This window comes from Colossoma macropomum, unplaced genomic scaffold, assembly GCF_904425465.1.
Source record: "Colossoma macropomum unplaced genomic scaffold, Colossoma_macropomum, whole genome shotgun sequence".
Classification (NCBI taxonomy): domain Eukaryota; kingdom Metazoa; phylum Chordata; class Actinopteri; order Characiformes; family Serrasalmidae; genus Colossoma; species Colossoma macropomum.
In genome coordinates, this window is record NW_023494798.1 from 15,251,814 (window position 1) to 15,272,353 (window position 20,540).

The 20,540-nt window shown below is 38.8% G+C and overlaps 1 protein-coding gene across 1 annotated transcript in view; it reads left to right on the top strand.

Moving 5' to 3' along the window:
- The window catches only part of tango6 (transport and golgi organization 6 homolog (Drosophila)), a 30,870-nt gene extending 11,229 nt beyond the window's left edge, over positions 1-19,641 (top strand). Inside the window, exons 13-18 of the mRNA XM_036585363.1 lie at positions 915-1,595; positions 4,548-4,605; positions 8,691-8,849; positions 12,283-12,434; positions 14,515-14,628; positions 18,719-19,641. Of these exons, the coding sequence (XP_036441256.1) occupies positions 915-1,595; positions 4,548-4,605; positions 8,691-8,849; positions 12,283-12,434; positions 14,515-14,628; positions 18,719-18,895 (1,341 nt within the window). The 3' untranslated portion in view covers positions 18,896-19,641. The remainder of the gene's footprint in view (positions 1-914; positions 1,596-4,547; positions 4,606-8,690; positions 8,850-12,282; positions 12,435-14,514; positions 14,629-18,718) is intronic.
- The last annotated feature ends 899 nt before the right edge of the window (positions 19,642-20,540 follow it).

The following is a 20,540-nucleotide window of genomic DNA, read 5'->3' on the forward strand; positions in this document are numbered from 1 at the left end:
AATGCAAGTTAAAACTGTAAAATGCAAAGAAGAAACCATATATAAACAGGTTCCAGGAATGCTGCCACCTTCTCTGGGCCCGAGCTAATTTAAAATGGACTGAGGGGAAGTGGAAAAGTGTTCTGTGGTCAGACTAATCAACATTTGAAATTCTTTTTGGAATTTATGAACACTGTGTCCTCTGGGCTAAAGACCACGCAGCTTGTTATTAGTGCACAGTTCAAAAGCCAGTATTCATGATGGTATAGGGGTGCATTAGTGTACATGGCATGGATGACGAGCACATCTGTGAAGGCGCCATTAATGCTGAACAATATATACATATTTTGGCAATGTATGCTGCCATCCAGATGACGTCTTTTTCAGGAAAGGTCTTGCTTATTTCAGCAAGACAGTGCCAAACCACATTCTGCACATATTACAACAGCATTGCTCCGTATTAAAAGAGTCCGGGTGCTAAACTGGCCTGCCTGCAGTCCAGAACACTGAAAGCATTTGCCGCGTTATGTAATGAAAAATACGACAAAGGAGACCCGAACTGTGGAGCAGCTGAAATCCTGTATCAAACAAGAATGAGAAAGCATTTCACTTTCAAAACTACAGCAGTTGGTCTCCTCAGTTCTCAAACACTTACAGAGTGCTGTTAAAAGAAGAGGTTATGAAACACAGTGGTAAACATGCCCCTGTCCCAACTTTTTTGGAATATTTTCCAAAAAACAATAAAATTTCTCAGTTTCAACATTTGATTTGTTGTCTTTGTAGTATTTTCCTTTAAAAAAATGGTTTTCATGATTTCCATATCATTGCATCCTATTTTTAATTACATTCTGCACAGCGTCCCAACTTTTTTGGAAATGCGATTGTATTTATGATTGGAGTTGACTGCCTAGTTAATGGTTGATGCTTCCTCTCAGCTTTCTGCAGAGGACTACTCCTCCATGTCTAGGCTGCTGGGTCCTCTAGAGCGGGTTTCCCAGCAGCACCCGGATCCTGTCATCCAGGAGCTGGCCTCAGACCTGCAGGCCACCATCACTACACATGGGGCTTATCGCCCAGGCTCTGTGATTAATGCTGCTGGACGGTATGGTGCTGGCGCTTCCACTCAAGCAGCAAGTCAGCCGAAGGGTCAAAACACAAGTGCTGCCTCAGCCAGTGCCTCCTCAGCAAGAACTCATTCTATGCGTGTTGACCCACTTCAACCAAGTCAACCTTCACTCGGACTCTCATCCACCTCCAACTCATTCAGTCCACACTCTAGCTCAGGCTCTGCTGCCTCTGGGCCTTCAACACTACAGCAGAATGCAGGTCATGGTGTAGCTGAGTCATGTGCTGATATGAAGGAGCAAGCACAAGGTTCTGCATGCAGCCCTCCCCACAAAGATGGAGAACTGTCCGTACACAAGCTCAGTGGCATGAGCACACGCAGCTCCGTCTCATCTGCCCTTGGTCCTACTCCACAAAAAATCTTCTCTGAGTGGCTTTTGGAAGCCTGTGACCCAGACGTGCCCACTCGGGCCATGGCACTGCGGGCCCTCACCCACGCTCTGAGAGAGGGAGACAAGGAAGCAATAGAGACCCGGGACAAGCTGTTAGTGGTGAGTCTGACTGTTGATGGTGTGGTTAAGGCTGCATAACATATTGTTTGTTAACCTTTATCACAATATCAGCCTGTTTCTGTGGGTGTTTGGATGAAGTGTCTTTTTAGTACAAACCCAATTCCATAAAAGTTGAGACAGTAGGTAAAATGCTATTAAAAGCAGAAAGCAGTGATTTATAAATCTACTTTGACCTGTATTTGAATGAAAACAGTACAACGACACCATATGTTTTACCTTTCAGCTTCAGTATTTTTGAAAATCTGCGCTCATTCTAAAATTGATTCCTGCAACACTTTTTAAAAAAAGTTAGGACAGGGGCAGTTTAAAACTAGAATGCTGTAAAATGTAAAACAAACAGATTAAACAGATTATGCAACCATGCTGGGGTATAAAAGGAACTTCCAGGAAAGGCCTAGTCCTTTATTAGCAAGGATGGGTCAAGACTTGCCACTCTGCCAAAATGCATCATTAAGATTTACAACAGTTTACAAATAAGGTTCTTCTGTGAGTGAGTGCAAGGGTTTTAGGTATTTCATCCTCTACATTGCATATTATTATCAAAAATTTCAGAGAATCTGCAGAAATCTCTGCATCAAATAAAACACAGAAAACCACAAATTAATGCCCACGACATTCAACCCCTCAGACAGCACTGCATTAAGAACCAACATGTATCACCACATGGGCTCAGGAATACTTTGACAAACCATTGTCAACAAACACTTTCTGTTGCTGCATCCAAAAATGCAAGTTAAGACTAAACTATGCACGGTGGAAGTCATATGTCAACAACATCCAGAAACGCTGCTTACTTCTCTGGGCTAAAGCTCATCTGACATTGATGATGTGTAGTAGAAACGTGTATTGTGATATGATGAGTCAATCTTTCAGATTGTATTTGGAAATACTGGAAATCATGTTCTCTGGGCCAAGAAGAGGACCATCCAGATTGTTACCAGTGTAAAGTTAAAAAGCCAGAGTCTGTCAGATACAGGGGGTATTAGTGGGTAGCCTGCATGTCTGTGAAGGTACCTTTGACACTGAACACCTTTTGGAGCAACATGTGCTGCCTTTTAGACACCATCTTTTTCAGTGATGTCCATGCTTATTTTAACATGACAACATCAAATTAATTTCTGCATGTTACAACAGCATGGCTGCAGCCAGAGAGTGCAGGTGCTAGACCTGTCTCCCATTAAAATGTGGGTCACATTATAAAGCTCAGAATAGGACAGTGAAGGTCCCATACGGTTGCACAGCTAAAGACTTGTAGAACTAAAGAATGGGGGAAAAAATGCTTTCAAAAATGGATTATTTGGTGTCTTCAGTCTCCAGAGGTTCACTAAGGGTTGTTAAAAGGAAAGGGTGAGGTAGCACAGAGGTAAACATGCTCCTGTCCCAACTTTTTTGGAACATGTTGTGGGCATCAAATCTGGAATGAGCATATACTTACAAATACAATAAAGTTCATAAGATAATACATCAAATGTTTTGGTTTTGTACCATTATCAACTTACTAGAAAATTTACTAATCACTGTTTTCTGTTTTTATTAGCATTTCATATACTGTCCCTACTTTTTTTATTAAATTAGGTCTTATAAAATACAAACCCATCACAATCACTAAATATGTATGATATCAAAAACATAATGGTATTGGCTGATTATTGCTTAAAAAAAACAACATCAGACAGATTTATTTATTATTTTATTTTGTCTCTTATTTGTCTGTGATTGTTTGATGGCTGTTTATTCTGAGCTTTGAGTGATGATGGGCTGGTTTAGGTCAGTTTTGGACTCAAACATGGACAGAAATTTCAGGCCATATCAAAGCTCTAATTTCTTTAAATTCTCTAAATCTGTAAGTGCTACTCCAAGAAGGTTCTGTCCCAATTCTACATTTGAGAAATGTGTGTATTGGCATCTGCAGACATGCACAGAATAAATATTGGCTATCAACTTCGGCCCACAACTTCCATATCGGTGCATCCTTAACAATGGCAATATGCAGTAATATAATTGCAGTTTGGTATTTTGTTTATATAGTACAGCCTTCACTTTTTTGTCTGTAAGCATATGGCAAGTCTTGAATCACAAAGACTGTTTGGTTCCAGTTATTGCAGAACGTTATATTTTTTCCATTAATTATAGCCTAGTATGTGTATCATAAAGAGTCAAAATATTGTTCACTACAGTCACCATTTTTAGTAGATGCAGTTTTAAATGCTGCAGTAATACACAAGAACCTATTTATTGTGTCTTCATTACATTAAGATTATGAATACACAGTTGGTATGTGAAAGTCTTCTTGTGCTATGTGTTTTTGACTGATCATGAATAAGCATTAGGTCTGGGCTTTTTATAGGGTCATACACTCTAGTGACATCTCTCTCCCCCTATACCCCTATCATCCCCTGGTTAGATGGGTGTGGCCCATGTTTTATGAATGAGTAGAGATGTTTGGTGTGTGTAAGGCCCCTAAGCCTCACACAGGTCCTTTGGGGATTCTGTTACTCATCTAATATTCTTTGTAATAGGTTTCCCCCTGGGTATCCCCACTCAGACACTGGCAGGGGCAGTTACAATGGAAAGCTTTTCTTTTTTGCTGCCTCTTCAAACATTGTTGTGATGTTTGTCTGTGTGGATGTTTGCCTCCATAGTTGTCTCTGCATGATTCATTTGAAATTGTTATTGGTTCTCTGCATGCATGATATGTGAATCACAGCTCTGACCTCACATGAACTCTATAGCCTCAGGCCACAGACAAGAACAAGTGTAGCCAATTCAGTGGCTTTAATTTGCATTCATTATTGAGTTACTTCGAAGATGTGCTTAGAAATAAACGAATGTCCTCTTGAATTCTTTCAGTAGTAATCAGACAAAGGAATTAGTCAGCTCTCTCTTAATTTTGTCGCAGTCTTTACTGATGCTTTTTTTTGTGTCTTGCAGCTCTTTTTGGAGAACCTGGAGCATGAAGACTCGTTTGTGTATCTTTCTGCCATTCAAGGTATGATGTCAAAGACGCGTGTATTTCCACACTGCTTATTTAAAATGGCTTCATTTAATTTTCGATATGAAAATTCTGTGGCCGATAAAGAATTTAGGGGGCCAAATTCTGGTATATTGGCTGATGTGAATTAATATTATATTATCTATTATTAATATTATATTATCTATTATCCCACTTCTTAAACTCAATTAAAGAACGGAAACTCAACAAAAAGGTGGAGCAACCCAGAATTCTTTGCAGTTTTGGTTTCTGTTTATCAGCTCTCATTTTTCTCATTATTTGTTAGTTCTCTTTATAGCAATTTTTATAACAGAAAATATACAAATAGCATTGTTCTCATGCTAAATATGTCTAAAAATAATTAACAAGATATGTTTTTTTTTAAAAAAATCACGATCATCGATCGTATCACCCCACCACCCGCTCAACCATTACACGCTGCAGCTTAGACATAATTTCTATTATATTTCTAATTTTAGTGTATGTGTATTTTTTTAACATTATAATAAAAATAATGTTATAATGGAGTCACTCAAGAATTCAGTTAAAGATGGCTTTGGAAAACAATGTTGTTTTATATTTTTCATAATTTAGCTTTACTGCATCCTGAGAGCTGTATGGAAAATACTGAAAATTTTTCTCAGGATGTATGTCACACTCTGGGGTAAACTGCAGCAAAGACAGAGGGGGATTTACTCAACCGGTGCCTATGGTGACCCAATAACAACCCAATGGTTTAACAGTAAAAGTGAATAAAACATTATGTGTACGTTATTTAATATTATTTAGCAAGCTGTTTAAAGGTCCATTTTTTCTGACACAATCATTGCCTTTTAATAATCGTTATAAGGTTATGTGCTGATCCTAAACAATATCTAGTTACATCGGCCAGTGGCCCACGCCTGCCGTGTTTTAATTTCAGATTCACCAATTCAGCCTGTACTGCTGCCATATAGTTAATTTGAGAGTATTTCAAACTGAGCTGCTTCTGTCTTAATTCAGGACATTTTGAAACCTGAGTTTCACACATGACCTGACACCACATTGCTCATGTGATCAAGAGATGTTTTTAGATGCAGTATTAAGGTGATATTAATCATAATACTGCATTGATATTTCTTGTATATGTGGAACCCACCCTGAACGACGTATTTCATGAAAAAAAAAATATATTGAAAGTGGTCTATAATGTATTTGAGAACAAAACCCTCCACGTGTTTCGAGCTTTTTTGAAACCTCTGCTTCCAACACAAGTGTTTTGAAAGATTTGAACCAGTCAGGATGTTCCATTATGAACTGTCTCCTGAGTTATAACTTTGTGTCAGCTAAGACGTTAAAGTTTATGAGATCTGATTCACTTGCATTGTTAATATCTAAATATCTGGGATTTATTCACCAGCTTTCACTTAGCTTGTCCTTAGCTTAATGAGAATGCAAAGCAGATAATCTTACTTGGTAAATTTGCCTGAAATTGTCAGATTTCAGAATAAGTTCTTGACATTTCAGATTTGCTTAATGCTTTCATTAATGTAATTTTCACAATAGATTGTGTGCAAGTTTTTTGGATTGTATCTTTTAGTTCCTGAGATATAGAGGCTTTAGGAAGTGAGCTTTAAAACGATAAAGCTGGTATCTTTATTCCACAGACTATCTTGGACTGTGTTTGTCTCTTATCATGCCTGGCTGGATTTTGGCTCACTGTTCGATGTCCACCCAGCTTTTTAAATAGCAGTGACGTCAAGCTTTTTCCTTCATTCTCACAGAGATAATGTAGGACAAATTGGCAGCACCACATTTACAGGTCTTTAACGCTTACTCAGTTTGAACAAAAATCAGTCCATATTTGCACATATCATCCTTTCTTCTCTTCTCTGCTGGCTCACTAAACCCCACCTCTGTGTGGTCTTGGAACCAAAATTAGAACCAGAGCAATCTAATCCCAGAATCTTAATGAATAATCACTGATCTCATGAAACCCTTCGGTAAAGGCCTTCTAAATTTGACCAGACCCCAGCTATAAGTAATAAATCAAGGTAATTTGACAGCGCAGTGAATACCATAATTCCTGTCACTTGCCAGTTGATACACCCATAACCTGTGTGCTGTACAAGCATAGAGACCAGTCTCAGACAAACAATAGAAGAAATGTGATTTTGAAGGACCCATTCATTTTCTCAAGATTGGCCAAAAGTATGTGGACACCCCTCCTTATTATTGAGTTCAGATGGCACAGAGCCCTGACCTCAGCCCCATTGAAACCTTTGGGATGAATTGAAATGCAGATTGCGATCCAGGACTTCACATCTACCATCAGTGCCTGACCCCACAAATGCTCTTTTGACTGAATGGGCACAAATTCCCACATACATACTCCAAAATCTTTTGAAAAGCCTTCCCTATGGGCTCGTCTAAGCGTTGGCCCTATCATCAGGAGATCGCAAGTTCAATCCCTGGTGATGCTACAGCCATCCGTAGCCTGGAGTCCAAGAGAGCACAGTTGGCCTCGCTCTCTGGATGGGTAGGATGCCCCCCACCTCCCCCCACCACCTAACCCAATGTTAGCCAGCGCAGGCGTCTGTTAGCTGACGTAACAGATATGGCAGTTGGCACTTTCCTCCGAGCGCGTTCAACTGTCCAGTGACGTTGCGTGAGCAGCAGTTCGAAAAGAAGCGGTAGCTGGCTTCACAGGTCTCGGAGGAAGCCTGTGTTAGCCTTCTCCCTCCTAGTGTTGATAGTATTGTGTGATTGGGGGAGTCCTAACTAGCGGGTGGAATTGGCGACGACTAAATTGGGGAGATAATTGGGTTAAAATCCAAAAGAAAAAAAAAATAAAAAAAAAGGAAAAGCCTTCCCAGATAAGTGGAGGCTGTTATAGCCACTAAGGAGGGCAACTCTATAAAAATGCCCATGGTTTTGAAATAAGATGTCCAGCAAGCTCATATAGGTGTGATGTTCATTTGTCCACATACTTTTGGCCATATAGTGTATTTTAGATTTTCTCATATTTATATTTTATCACCTGAAATCCATTTGTAATGTTTATTTAAATTTATTTGTCAAGACTATTTTCAGCCACTCTTTATCTCTTATTATTAAACAGCCTGTTTTTTTACTGTGATTTTAACACTGCTAAATTGCTTCTGTTCCATGTGGCTGCCCTGTGTTGCACCTCCATTCAAACATCAATCTGGACTGAAATGTACAGATTAAATTGGAATGTCTATACTGAAATCCTTAGGGATGATGGGGAAAAAATAAACTCATCCTTCATCCACATCTTTTCCAATACCACTTCTACAGACTGTCTGCAATAGTACTCCTTACGGTTTTAACAAGAGAGTGGTCATATGTCAGTGGTTTTGTGATTGTGGCATCACAGCCATGATGTATTTAAAACCGTTCCTTGTATGGACTGTTTAGACGGTGGAGTGAGAGGTAACCCTTGAAACTTGTAACAACTATGTAACAGTGTTTACATAGTACACCAATTTTTTTTTCTTCAAGCAAGGACAATTCATTTTTCCATGACATGGGCCCTTTAAGCATATTCTTAAACCATACAGTGTTATCCGGAAAGGGCCGGTGTAGCTGCAGTTTTTCATTACTGCTCAAGTGATCAGTTGTTTGAAGACTAAGACTAATTGAACTGAATGAAAACCTGGAGCCACACTGGTCCTTTGTGGATAACACTAGACATTCCTGCCCTACAAGATCACTGTTTTTTGATGATGGAGGTAGAATGCATTTTTAAGGTCATAGCTAAACTTGCTCTCCTGCTGCTTTTGTGCAATACTGATGTAGATACATACCCCCAGTGTCCTTGAGAGGCCAGTGGGGGCCAGCTGGCATCGCTTTCTCATAAAGAAAAACCTTTTGTATTTTGTACGCTTGTGTCGAGAGGTACACTTGTGCCGAGAGGTCTGTTTTATGCTTTTCAGCATATTTGCAAATTCTTGAGACTTTATATATGTGGCTTCTCTCTAAACAAAGACGACAGGCCTTTTGCTCTGTACACCTATTTGAGTTCAGTCTCTTTGACTTTAAATGAAGTTGTGGCCTATTTTTCTCCTGTGTGTCCACAGGGCTGGTGGTGCTGGCGGATTCGTTCCCTGAGCAGATCCTGCAGAGACTGTTGGCTGAGTACCAGGCAGGGCCAAGTGCAGCTTCTACCAGCAGGGGGCGATCTCTGGAGACACGCCTCAAAGTGGGGGAGGCTCTGATGAGAGCCAGCAGGGCCATGGGTGAGTAAAAATGCATTGATGCATCCGTCTGAACATGGTGTTAGACCATTGTTGAATATAATAATGTTTAATGGAGTATGCACTCATTTCTTTAACCATACACAACACAAAGGTTCTTTTTAAACATAAAAATCCAAAAGCTTGTGGTATCGATGATTGTCTACACTACAGTGTAAAAAATCGCTTCATGTGGTAACAAGTAATTTAACTAGTTTTATTCGATTCAGATAAATACTTTGGATGAAAGTGTTTCATTCCAAGTATTTATTTGAGTTGAATAAAACCAGTCCCATTGCTTGTTACCACATTAAGTAATTTTGTTAGGTTACCATTTTTTACAGTGTGAAAAGTTTGGAATCAATATTCAATGTTTTCAGTAATATAAAAGCAGTATGATGGCAGAAAATGTACAAAATTGTTCTTATATACTACTCCTGTCTAACTTTAAGATTGTCATCACTTAGTAGAATAATAATTAGTATAAATAATACAGTTGAAATAAAAAATTGACATTTTAGATGTATCTAGAATGAAAAACAGGGCTGTAGATGATTCTAAAATGACTGAACTTCTATAAAATGAATATCCATAATGATACACATATCAAAGCAGGTAAATTGACAAAACTTTATATAAATAGATAATTATTTTACATCTTTTATCCATGAGTATATATTGCTGTTGTTACTAAAACACTTGAAATACTGGCCAAAACATGTAAATTTGCATTGTTTCATTTGTGAAAAGTGATGCCAAATTTTATGCCAATATCACATTTGCGTATTATTATTTTAAATTATTCTGTATCACACCAAAAGATTTGAATCTTTTGGTGTCAATTGTGGTGCAATTTAGTAATCAGTTGTTTCCTAAGGAATGCTAATTGAATAGCTGGGAGCTCAGAGGTTTTACATCCCAGTGAGTATTGTCTCTGACACGTAGTCTGTGAGTTTGTCTGGCTGTCTGGGCTGTCTGTTCTCTAGCACTTTCTTAAAATGTCTCCTTATTCTTCATTGTTTTTCCATTTTCTGCTCATAGTTGATCTAACACTATATTTTCCATTCAGAGCTGGAGCTTCTTTTATTTTTTCTCCCTTCTGTTCCTTTGTGCGAGATCAGGGTAGTGCCGTGTCCCCGACACAAGTGTGGGGTTATTCTTTGTGTCTGTGGGTTATTCATTCTGGCCCCGGGGTGTCTCAGTTTGGCCCTGCTCTTCACAGCTAACAGAACATGCTCTCAAAAAGTCCAACAGCTGCTTCGCTCACTTCCAAAAACACACACAGTCAGTCCCTCATCAGCTCTCTTACACTGCACCAGCAACCCACAGCCCTCTGTGCCTGGCCTCCCTCTCCATCACTGCACTCGAGCTGTTGCTCCTGGCACAGTATCTTCAACTCATAAGCATTATCTAACAAGTTGGAGGTTTCTATTCTTACCTCTACTAATACAGTTCTTGTAGCTGGATATTTATATACTCACAAGATGCTGTTTGTCTCTTATAAAATTGACTTCAATGCACATATTTTGGCCTAATTAAGATTTTATGTTAATGTTTGGCTAATTAAAAAGCACAGACAGATGGCAGCAGTCAAAAGGTACAGGATCAAAGGGGAGCCTATTACACTTTTGCTGACGCCTTTTATTTTTTAAATAACATACAGATCCACCTGCTTTTCCAATCCATTTAACCTGTAATGGCTAAGACACTCTTTTGACATGACTGCTTTTGAAGGTGACATTCTTCTCCCAAAAAGGGTCTAACCGCAGGGGTCCTGGGAAGTTCTGCCAGGTCTAAACGTGTCTAATACAGGGCTCTCTGTGGCTTGGCCAGCTGTAGGGATTCAGTCCAGTTGGACCCATCTCAGTCCACTCATTCAGGCTGGCCAAATGCCAGACATCTAATACTGAATTAAGGCTGGCTCAGACTAATAGGCATACAATATCACATAGACTTGCAGGTAGTTGATGCAACACCTGCTGTCTCTTTGCAAAGAAAGAAGCACTAATCTCTTTTAAAAAAAATAATCTATAGTGGTTAAAATGTGGTTTTGGGGACTACATGCTCATCATAGAGGTAAATGTACTGCTTGCTATTTGGCCAAATTACACTGAACAGATGAAGAAGTACCAGTTCAGCTCTTAGCTCATGCTTTAGGAATGTGCCTGAGTCTTTCTCAGACTTTCACACAAAGATGGAGAGATTGAAACAGGAATGGTGACCTCAGAGCTCTGTGTATGTGTGTGTGTGTTTAGGCTGGACAGCTCACAGCACCTAGACTTGGTGAGATGTGACAGAACTTGAATCGCGACTCTCTAAAAGAAGTGTGCGCATTAGGGCTGATGCAGTGGAACAGCTCTGAGTCTGAGATAATAGAAAAGATACTTTTCTCTGAAATGATGAGTTGAGGGATATAAGGTTAAATGAAATGAGTTGAGAGACACCAGTTTAAATCTCTCATTTGCAGCAACTGTCCGTGTAGGAGGGTTTAGTCATTGAGATGAACTGCTGCAGTAGGATGTGTCCCATTAAACCAATTAGCAAAAATCCTGAAGGATCCATTTAATTAACCCATTTAATCCCCAATTTGTCCCAGATGCTGCATCAATTGAACAATCAAAGTGTTCTGTTTCATGATATACATTATTGGGAGTGGGCTTTACACATCCAAGAAATATAAGTGCTATATTCTGATTAGTGCCATCTTTTATTAGAGATATAAAATGTGTTTTCCGTGATACATCAGCTATTTTAAGTATTTTAAAAATGTATTATATTCAAAATTGTTACTAATGGTTATAGTTAATTAGACCCAAATACACAAGTAATAAAAAACTAAACTGATAAGCAGTGAGTCATGGAAAAATAAGGTCGAACGATATGAATAAAAAAAACAGCTGATTACTAGGTTTGTCTACAGCAAATGTAATCCACTGTGTGATTAGAATTTAAATTAGAGTAACTTTATTGTCTTGCCAAGGCAGGAAAATCATCTTTGGTTTCACCAGTTAAAAATAAACAACACACAGTACATCAGATTTAAGTCTGTATATTTTTACTTTTCCTGTATTTTTATTTCAAAACAAGACTGTGCATACAACATAATCATTTTCAAATCATAATAAATGTTTTATTTTTGTGTGTGTTGTATTAGCTCGAAAGTTGCACTTTTAATAGAATTTCTGCAGTTGATTCAAGAGTGAGTTCATGTTTTGTTAACAATGAGAGCTGGTCAGTGCAGTTGGTCAGTGTTGTTTAGTTACTGACGATATCCACAGTATTTGAATAGCACAATAGCATGATAACGCTAAAACATCATCATATTGTCCACCCGTAACTGACAAAGACGTATCTGTTGTAATTGTCATGAATGTATGAAAATTAATGAGTGTATATGTACCTGTGCTTTGATGCTGAGCTCTGTCTCCTTTGTCAGGTGACCTGGCACCACACTATGGCCGTCCTCTGATTGGTGCATTCCTGAGCGGTACGCGGGATGAAGACAGCAGCGTGCGTGCCAGCTGTCTCTCTAATCTGGGTGAGCTCTGCCAGCGCCTCCAGTTCTCCCTCGGCCCGCTGGCACAGGAGGTAATGACCAACTGCTCAAAAATTTAGCAGTCGCATTGTCCACCAGTAGACTAGCCATGAACAATTATTTTTGAGATGTGGATTTGTTAAGATGTCCAATCAGTCAGCTGGCCACTTACTGGTATTGTACAATACAAGTCAAAAATGTGGACAAACATATTCGTAGATGACTTTCTATTATTTTACACATTTTCATATAATATTGATGACAAAGCTGTGAAACAACACATACAGAATGAAATATTGGCGTTATATCTAAACACAGTGTGCCTCATTCCAAGAGTTGATTGACTTAAGCAATCAACAAGAACAGACATGAAGCATAGTAATTAGGGTGATTTGACTGATTTCCAACATTTTCCAGCAAGAACTTGCAATATAGTTATAAATAAGATCTATTTCTTTGGTGTGGCATTTAAAAAAATAATATATTATATTAATGTATTAGAAATAAACTCATATGTAGCCTTGAACTTGAACAATGTATGTTTGTAATGTGTTTAAGACTCTGATAAACATATTTAGTCAGGTGTCCAAACTTTTGACTGGTGGTGTATGAAATGATATGCGGTGCCTTTTCTGTTGGAGCTGCAAGTGTCATTGATTGTAAGTCTTGGAGTATGTGCTCAAGAAGGCCATCCAATCATTCAGTGACTGATTTATTACATTGTCACTCACTCTGCCATCACTGTCAGACTGTCTGTAATTACTAATCCATAATTAGATCTTTGGTTGCAATTGACAATGCTTATTTGAGGCTGCGGTCTAGACTGTGATTGAGGGTAAAGGTGAGGTCAAATTGTCAGCAGGTGTGCATGAGAACAGCAGGCAGGCCTTTATAATGAAGGGATAAAGTGATATCTCAGCTCTCACTAAAATGCAAGATCTCAATGTGTGTGTGTGCAAAAAGCTGTGCATACATAGTTTTGCTGCTGTCAGGTGTAGATCAGGCAGTAGTTTTCTCAGAGAGGAAACTTGCTCACTGTTCATGTTGGACATAAACTAAAACATGAAGGCAGTCAAATATTTGTTAGCTAGGAATCGGCTGACATACTGTTTCTGTAGGAATTCACAATGATATCGGAATCATATCTGTATCGGAAGATAGTTGCTTTAAAAAATGATCTGCATTGAGCAGATGTTTAGATTTAAACAAGATTTCAAACTGCTTTTTTTTTCCTCAAATGGATGAGCAGAATGTTTAAGCGATGCTAGATTCCTGTGCCAAAATGTCTGGCTATTGTGTTATAATGGCATAATGCATCCCTGGTTTTTGGCCTCTTTTATGGGTGCCTTTGAACATGTGTAGAAGAAAATAATGTGGGTTAACTGTTTATTTCTAAAATTACCATTAACATTAATTTGCTATTTGTATAGTGTTATTTTTTCATATTACTTTCTTCTAATGGACTGTTCACTTGTTGTCTCATCATGATGAAAATAGCACTGATGTCCCAGTTAATGTCACATCAGACGTTTCAGCATACCTTACTTCGTCATTTGACTTTGAAGGGTAGGGGGTGCCTCCTGAAGAGAAACTCATTTTTATGATAAAACCGAGACCACCAGCAATAATTCACATCTGCTGAGCCCCTTCCCCCATCCCTCAGTGCTGAGATCTATTTTTGTCCCAGATCTGATTCGATCAATAGCTGAGCTAGTGAAATGTGAGCGTAGTAAGGTATGGATATGTGCTGTATGTGTATATTTGTAGGTTTACATTTAGATGTATTGGATGTGAATTTCTACATATTTGTTCATTTAATGTGTATGTGTGCTGGGTCTCTAAGTAAACGTAGCTGAGGTATAGTTGGACGGGTGGGGCAGCTCAGAGCTGTTCATGAATAAGCAGCTCTGTCACTGTGACTAACAGACCTGCTTATTCATGAGAACAGCCCTGCAACAGGCTGCTCTCACTCACTGTGTGTGTGTATGTGTTTTTGCTTGTGTGTTGGAATGTTCGATCATGAATTGACCCAACATGCATCACTATGGGCCGCAGCACTGCGGACCACTGCAGTCTGTACGAATCCACAGAACCATGTCTGATCTCTGACCTCTCTTTGTATTTCTCCTGCAGTTGAGCTCATGTCTCACAGCCCTGATAAAAACTGAGAAAGAGGCAGAGGTGCGGAGAGCAGCAGTTCACGTCATTGCTCTTTTACTGAGGGGCCTCAGCGATAAAACCACTCAGGTAGGTGTAACTGTGTATATGAGAATGAATGTGATCATTCATTAAACGTGTTTAAATAAATATGTAAGTGTTGTGGCTTGGTGTACTGGTTTCTTTGACCCCTGTGACCAGCACATATGGTTTGTAGAGATGGAGGAATTCTGCAGGCAGCTGGAACTGTGCAGATGAAGCAGGCCTGTTGCAGGGGCTATCATTTACTACTCTCTTATTTAGTCTAGCCCTCAGTCAAGCAACATGTATTTTCTCCAGTCATCCTCATTTATGTTTACTGTGGTTCCCATGGCCTGGTTCACTCTTTAAGCCAAAATAGTGCCACACCCACTACAACATCACTCCTGGACTACAGCAAATCACAATAGGCTGCAAATATCATATTGCAATTTAAGTATGTCTTGCAGTATATTAAAACACACTGGGGAACCCCTGATGTCTTGGGTTTACAAGTGTGTTTTTAAGATACTGCAAGATGGGCCTGCAATATTTAGTCCAAATATATTTGCTGTTTAATTTATCTGTTGATGTGAATGGTTTGATTAAAAACTCCCATAAACTCATAGATCTGAGACTGTTCAGGATGCTCAAAGCACACAATAATAATTTGCTCATTGTAGCTTTCTGTTCTATTAGTATTGCAATGGCTGAATCATTTTGTTTTTCATTACAGCACACAATAGATTAATACATAATCTAAAACTAACTAAGCTCAAACCATTTTACGACTACTGTTAAGGAAAAGTATACTTCCAGTAAGGGGCAAAAAAATTCAAACAATATAAATGGGACAAATTTGGAAGGAGGGTCTGTACTGGCCTGTAATAGCCTGTTGTGGAGCTTAAGAAAACAGTTATCCAGAGATCCTGAGACATGGCTTAAACCAGCACTGGCAGTCATGGAGTCATTACTGTGAAAGTGATTGAAGTGGTTTGCTTGTGGGTATTTACCTGGCATTCCTGTCTGACACACTAGACTTACTCTATTACATTCAAGTAATTCTATTATATATAACGTATGTGCTACCTATAAAAGGTATGGTGTAATATTATTTTCAAAATCCTTATTACATTATGAGATGTTTTAGACCAACTTCTACAATATACAGATCTCTCCACACTTTTTAGAAAACCTGGAGAACACTAGTATAGACTTTGACAATAGATTCACTTCTACTACGTGTATTTATGTTATCTGGGAATGATCAAATGACTGAATGGCAAAAAAAACTAATGACCAAAAAGGCTGTTTAAATTGAGAGGGGCAGTGCAAAACCAAGTGTCAAAGACCAAATTGTCGAAGTATAAGCAGAGATCTGTAAATTGGCCATATTACAATATATTTATTTAAAATTCCAAAATGTTTAGATTATTGTGATATATGAGTTAATTTCTTCTTCTTCTTCTTCTTCTTCTTATTATTATTATTATTATGCCTGAGGCTTATTCTGTGTCTGGGGAAAGTGAATCCAGATGTACCAAAAATTACCTAAAAATCGCCAGTTGGGTATTACCTCTGGAATCAGAAGTACTCCCATTGAGCTTTCAGCGTATCTGTTGTTGCTGTTGTTGAACGTGGCATGTACAACCCCATTTTCCAAAAAGTTGGGACACTGTGCAAAATGTAATTAAAAACAGCAATAATGTACAAATCATTTAAACCCAATATTTAATTGAAAATAAAGACAACATATCAATTTTTATTTTTTTGAAAAATATATGTTCATTTTGAATTTGATGCCAGCAACACATTTAAAAAAAGTTGTGACAGGGGCATGTTTACTGTTCACTTTGTTCCATCACCTCTTCTTTTAGCAACACACTGTAAGCATGTGGGAACTGATGGACTAATTGCTGTAGTTATGAGAATGAAATGTTTTTCCATTCTATCTTGATACAGGATGCTGCTCAACAGTTCGGGGTCTCCTTTGTTGTATTTTTCATTTCATAATATGCCAAATGTTTTCAATGGGTGACAGATCTGAACTGCAGGCAGGCCATTTTAGCACCTGTACTAATTTATTACAGAGCCCTGCTGTTGTGACATGTGCAGAATGTGTTGTTTCTTTTTCTTGCTGAAATAAGCAAGGCCTTCCCTGTAAAAGACGTCATCTGGATGGCAGCATATGTTGCTCCAAAATCTGCATATATCCTTCAGCATTAATGCGACCTGCACAGATTTGCAAGTCACCCATGTCATGTGCACTAGTGCACCCCATACCATCAATGATGCTGGCTGTTGAACTGTGCGCTGATAATAAGCTGGATGGTCCCTCTCCTCTTTAACCCAGAGGACACAACGTCCAAAAAGAACTTCAAATTTTGATTCATTGGACCACAGGACATTTTTCCTCTTAGCCTCAATCCTTCTTAAATGAGCTTGGGCCCAGGGAAGGTGGTAGCTTTTCTGGATCCTGTTTATTTATAGTTTCTTATATGGGAGAGTTTTAACTTACATTTGTGGATGCAGCAAACTGTTCACAGATAATGGTTTTCATAAGTGTTCCTGAGCCCATGCAGTGATTTCCACTACATTCCAGTACATGCCTTGTCCCTTGCATATAGAGAATTCTTCAAATTCTCTGAATCGTTTATTGATACTATGTACCGTAGATAATGAAATCCCCAAGTTCTTTGCTATTTTACACTGAAAGACGTTATTCTTGAATTGTTGCACTATTTGCTTGCTTGTCTTTCACAGAGTGGTGAACCCCTCCTTTACTTCTGAAAGACGCTCTTTTTATACAGAGTCATGTTACTGACCTGTTGCCAATCAAACTAATTAGTTGTGAGATGTTCCTCCTTTTTTTAGCATTACATAACTTTGCTAGTCTTGCCCTGTCCCAGCTTTTTTGAAACGTGTTGCTGACATCAAATTCAAAATCAGCAAAAAAACCCCCAAAAAAATTAGATATATTGTCTTTGTACTATTTTCAATTAATTATAGGGTTTAACTGGTTTGCACATCACTGCACTCTGTTATTATTTATATTTTGTAGAGTTTTTTGGAAACAGGGCTGTAATTTGTAGCAATGTTTAGAGGAGGGTTTGCTGTCTTTTAGCTTTGATGTCACTGGTGTCTTAGATTCATTCAGACCTCTCATCATGAGATAGTAGTTAAGCATACTCCCACAGTCAAAATAAAGCACTTCAAAGCGAAAAGATCAAAGCCTTGGCATTTAGATTCCTTCAAATGCAGCACACCATCTACCAGCAAACTGTTCACTGCTCCTGCTAGCCTTGTATAATGAGAGTTAGCTCTTCTTGAGTCATACAGTCCAAGATATGGAACCTCAAGAACCCAGTTTTATTAAATTTCCATAGAGCTTTACTGTTCCAGAAGGCTTCTCTATTACAGTTTTTGACAGAACTGCAAAGTAGCAAAATCTCTTTAATAAAGTAAATGTGTTGTACAGAGTGAGTTTCTAAAGGGCCATAGAGTTTCCGCCAAAATTCGATTCATGACAGTTGCAGTTCTGCGGTTTCCTTAGGATACCGGTTTGCACCTGAAACACTTGCTCTTCATACAGAACCACACTGACCCTCTGACCCTTCCAAAGCCCTGTCTCTTTGCCGGTCAGCACAAACCACTTATGATAAGACCTTTCCCCCTTCTGACCTTCTGCTTTACGACACCCCTCATCCCTTTAGTTACTGCCTGGACCCTTGCTGTGGCAGTTCTGTGTATTCTGTATATATAAGAGAATGTTAAGCCATACTTGACTTTTTGGATCCACTGACATATTTACATTGTAAACAGTGCCAAGAGCTAGTTTGAGAAAGGCACTGCTTTGTAGGCATTGTCTGATCAATATCGGAACAATGATGGTGGTCCTTCTGCTGTGAGTAATTGTAGTGGTGGCTTTGTGACTTGGTGCAGCTGTTGCAAGCAGTAATAATACGGCAAAGGTAGGTAAAGAAGGCGGGGTGAGAGTGCTGATGGCCTTTAGTTTAGAGCAGCAGAAACAGCTGAATGCTCAAAGTGGCTCTATATTCTCTCTTTGTCTTTTCTCTTTCTTCCAGCTGTGGGGCAGAATCAGTAGAACACCTGCCTCAGGGAGCATGTGAATGCCTGTTGTTAATTTTCCCTCTCCCTGCAGGTCCTGGGAGATGTTCTCTTGGAGCTCTATCGGGCTCTAAAGTGGGTGGTGCGCTCAGACTCTGATGAGGTGGCTGTACTCCATGCTCAGCTGGCCCTGGAAGAGCTAGATGATGTTATGAGAACGTTCATCTTCCCTCAGCAGAAACTGGAAAAGAAGATAGTGGTTCTGCCTTAAAGCTGGACACCTGTTTAGCCTATCACTATTGCATAACACTTCTCACAGACATGAGCTCTCTCTTTAGTTATTAACTTCATGTAGAGAATTATTTCTTGTAAGAAATCTTCATGAGAAGTGTTTCACAAAGGAAGATTTCTTAGGACTGTCCAGTTAGAGGAAAGTGTGGGAATATCGCTACTGGACAACCTTTAATTTTGGCTACTGCTTGGATCTCCTTCTCCAAATTGTTCTTTAAATAAATCTATAAAAAAAATAATAAAGGTATTGCCCACACAGTCAGTTTGTCACACAGAAGACCATGCTACAACTTGAGAAACCTGCAGTCAGCCTTTTGTCAATTAACATATAGGGGTCACAGGGCAGCCTGAGCAAAGCAGAGTGCGGCAAATGTAAGATTTGTTTCCCTTTGCACACACCGCAAGTCAGCATTCTCCTCAGCACCAGTAAAATAGTGCCTGTTTGCCGTTTTTCCCCTCACTGTTTGTACTACATATAGAAAAAGCAGGGTTGTGACATCGCTGGAAGCATTGTAAGACAAGGCAGGGCAATTTGTCACTCCTTGTAAAGGAGTCGTGGGGTCTGTATGCCCCTGAAATTTTCCATGGCTGCACTCCACATGTCCTTTTTTTGGTTTTGTGAGCTAATGAAGGATTTATCTATGAAGACAGAATTTATGCAATCTCATAAATGTTGCATTTGAGATGTGTGAGAGTTATACTAAAATAAATATTAGTTTTTCCACACATTTTTTTCCTGGTCTTGTTTTTCCATATACAGTACTGTGCAGAAGTCAGAGACCACCCTTAATTGATTTAATTTGCAGTCAAAATGGCTGTTAAGTACAAGTTATTCATTTTTCAGGAGATCTTTCTGAGGAGATTAGATATAAAATAATCCACTTGCATAAGGAAGGGGAAAGATGAAGGAACTGGATAAAACAGGAGTTTCCAAAACTGCAGTTTAAAAAATGTTACTGGAAAATAAATAACTTATGCTTATTTACTGTGTTGGAAATTAAATAAATGAAGGGTGGTCTCTGACTTTTGCACAGATCTGTACATATCTTGGCACACACTAATACATACAAAACATAAATGTTTTCTCATTTCAGATTACTCCACTGTGAGATCAAGTACATGTTAGAAAAAGAGCTATTCACATCTAGGCCACAAGTACAGGTGTTTTGTCATGCATTTATGTAAGCCTTGTAATTTCTGGGAGTTTGAAAGTTGGAAATAACTCGCTGTCTCACACACAAGCATAGGAGCTAGTGTAGACGTAAAATGTACAGCTCTCTTTCAGATGTTGGCTTTCTGTAGTTTAACATATACACTGACCGTCCATTTTAATAAGAAAATCTGTATGCCTGCTCAGTTATGCAGTTATCCAATCCGCCAATCATGTGGCAGCAGTGCAGTACATAGATTGTGTCATGCAGACACAGGTCAAGAGCTTCATTTAATGTTCAATTCATACATGACAACTGATCTAACTGATCTAGCTGACTTTGACTGCGGCATGATTGTTGGTGCCAACAAGTATGTCAGAAACTGCTGATCTGGGATTTTCACACATGACAGTCTTTAAACTCAAATGTGTAAACTTAAATGTGAAAAATAAAAATCATCCAATGAGCATTAAT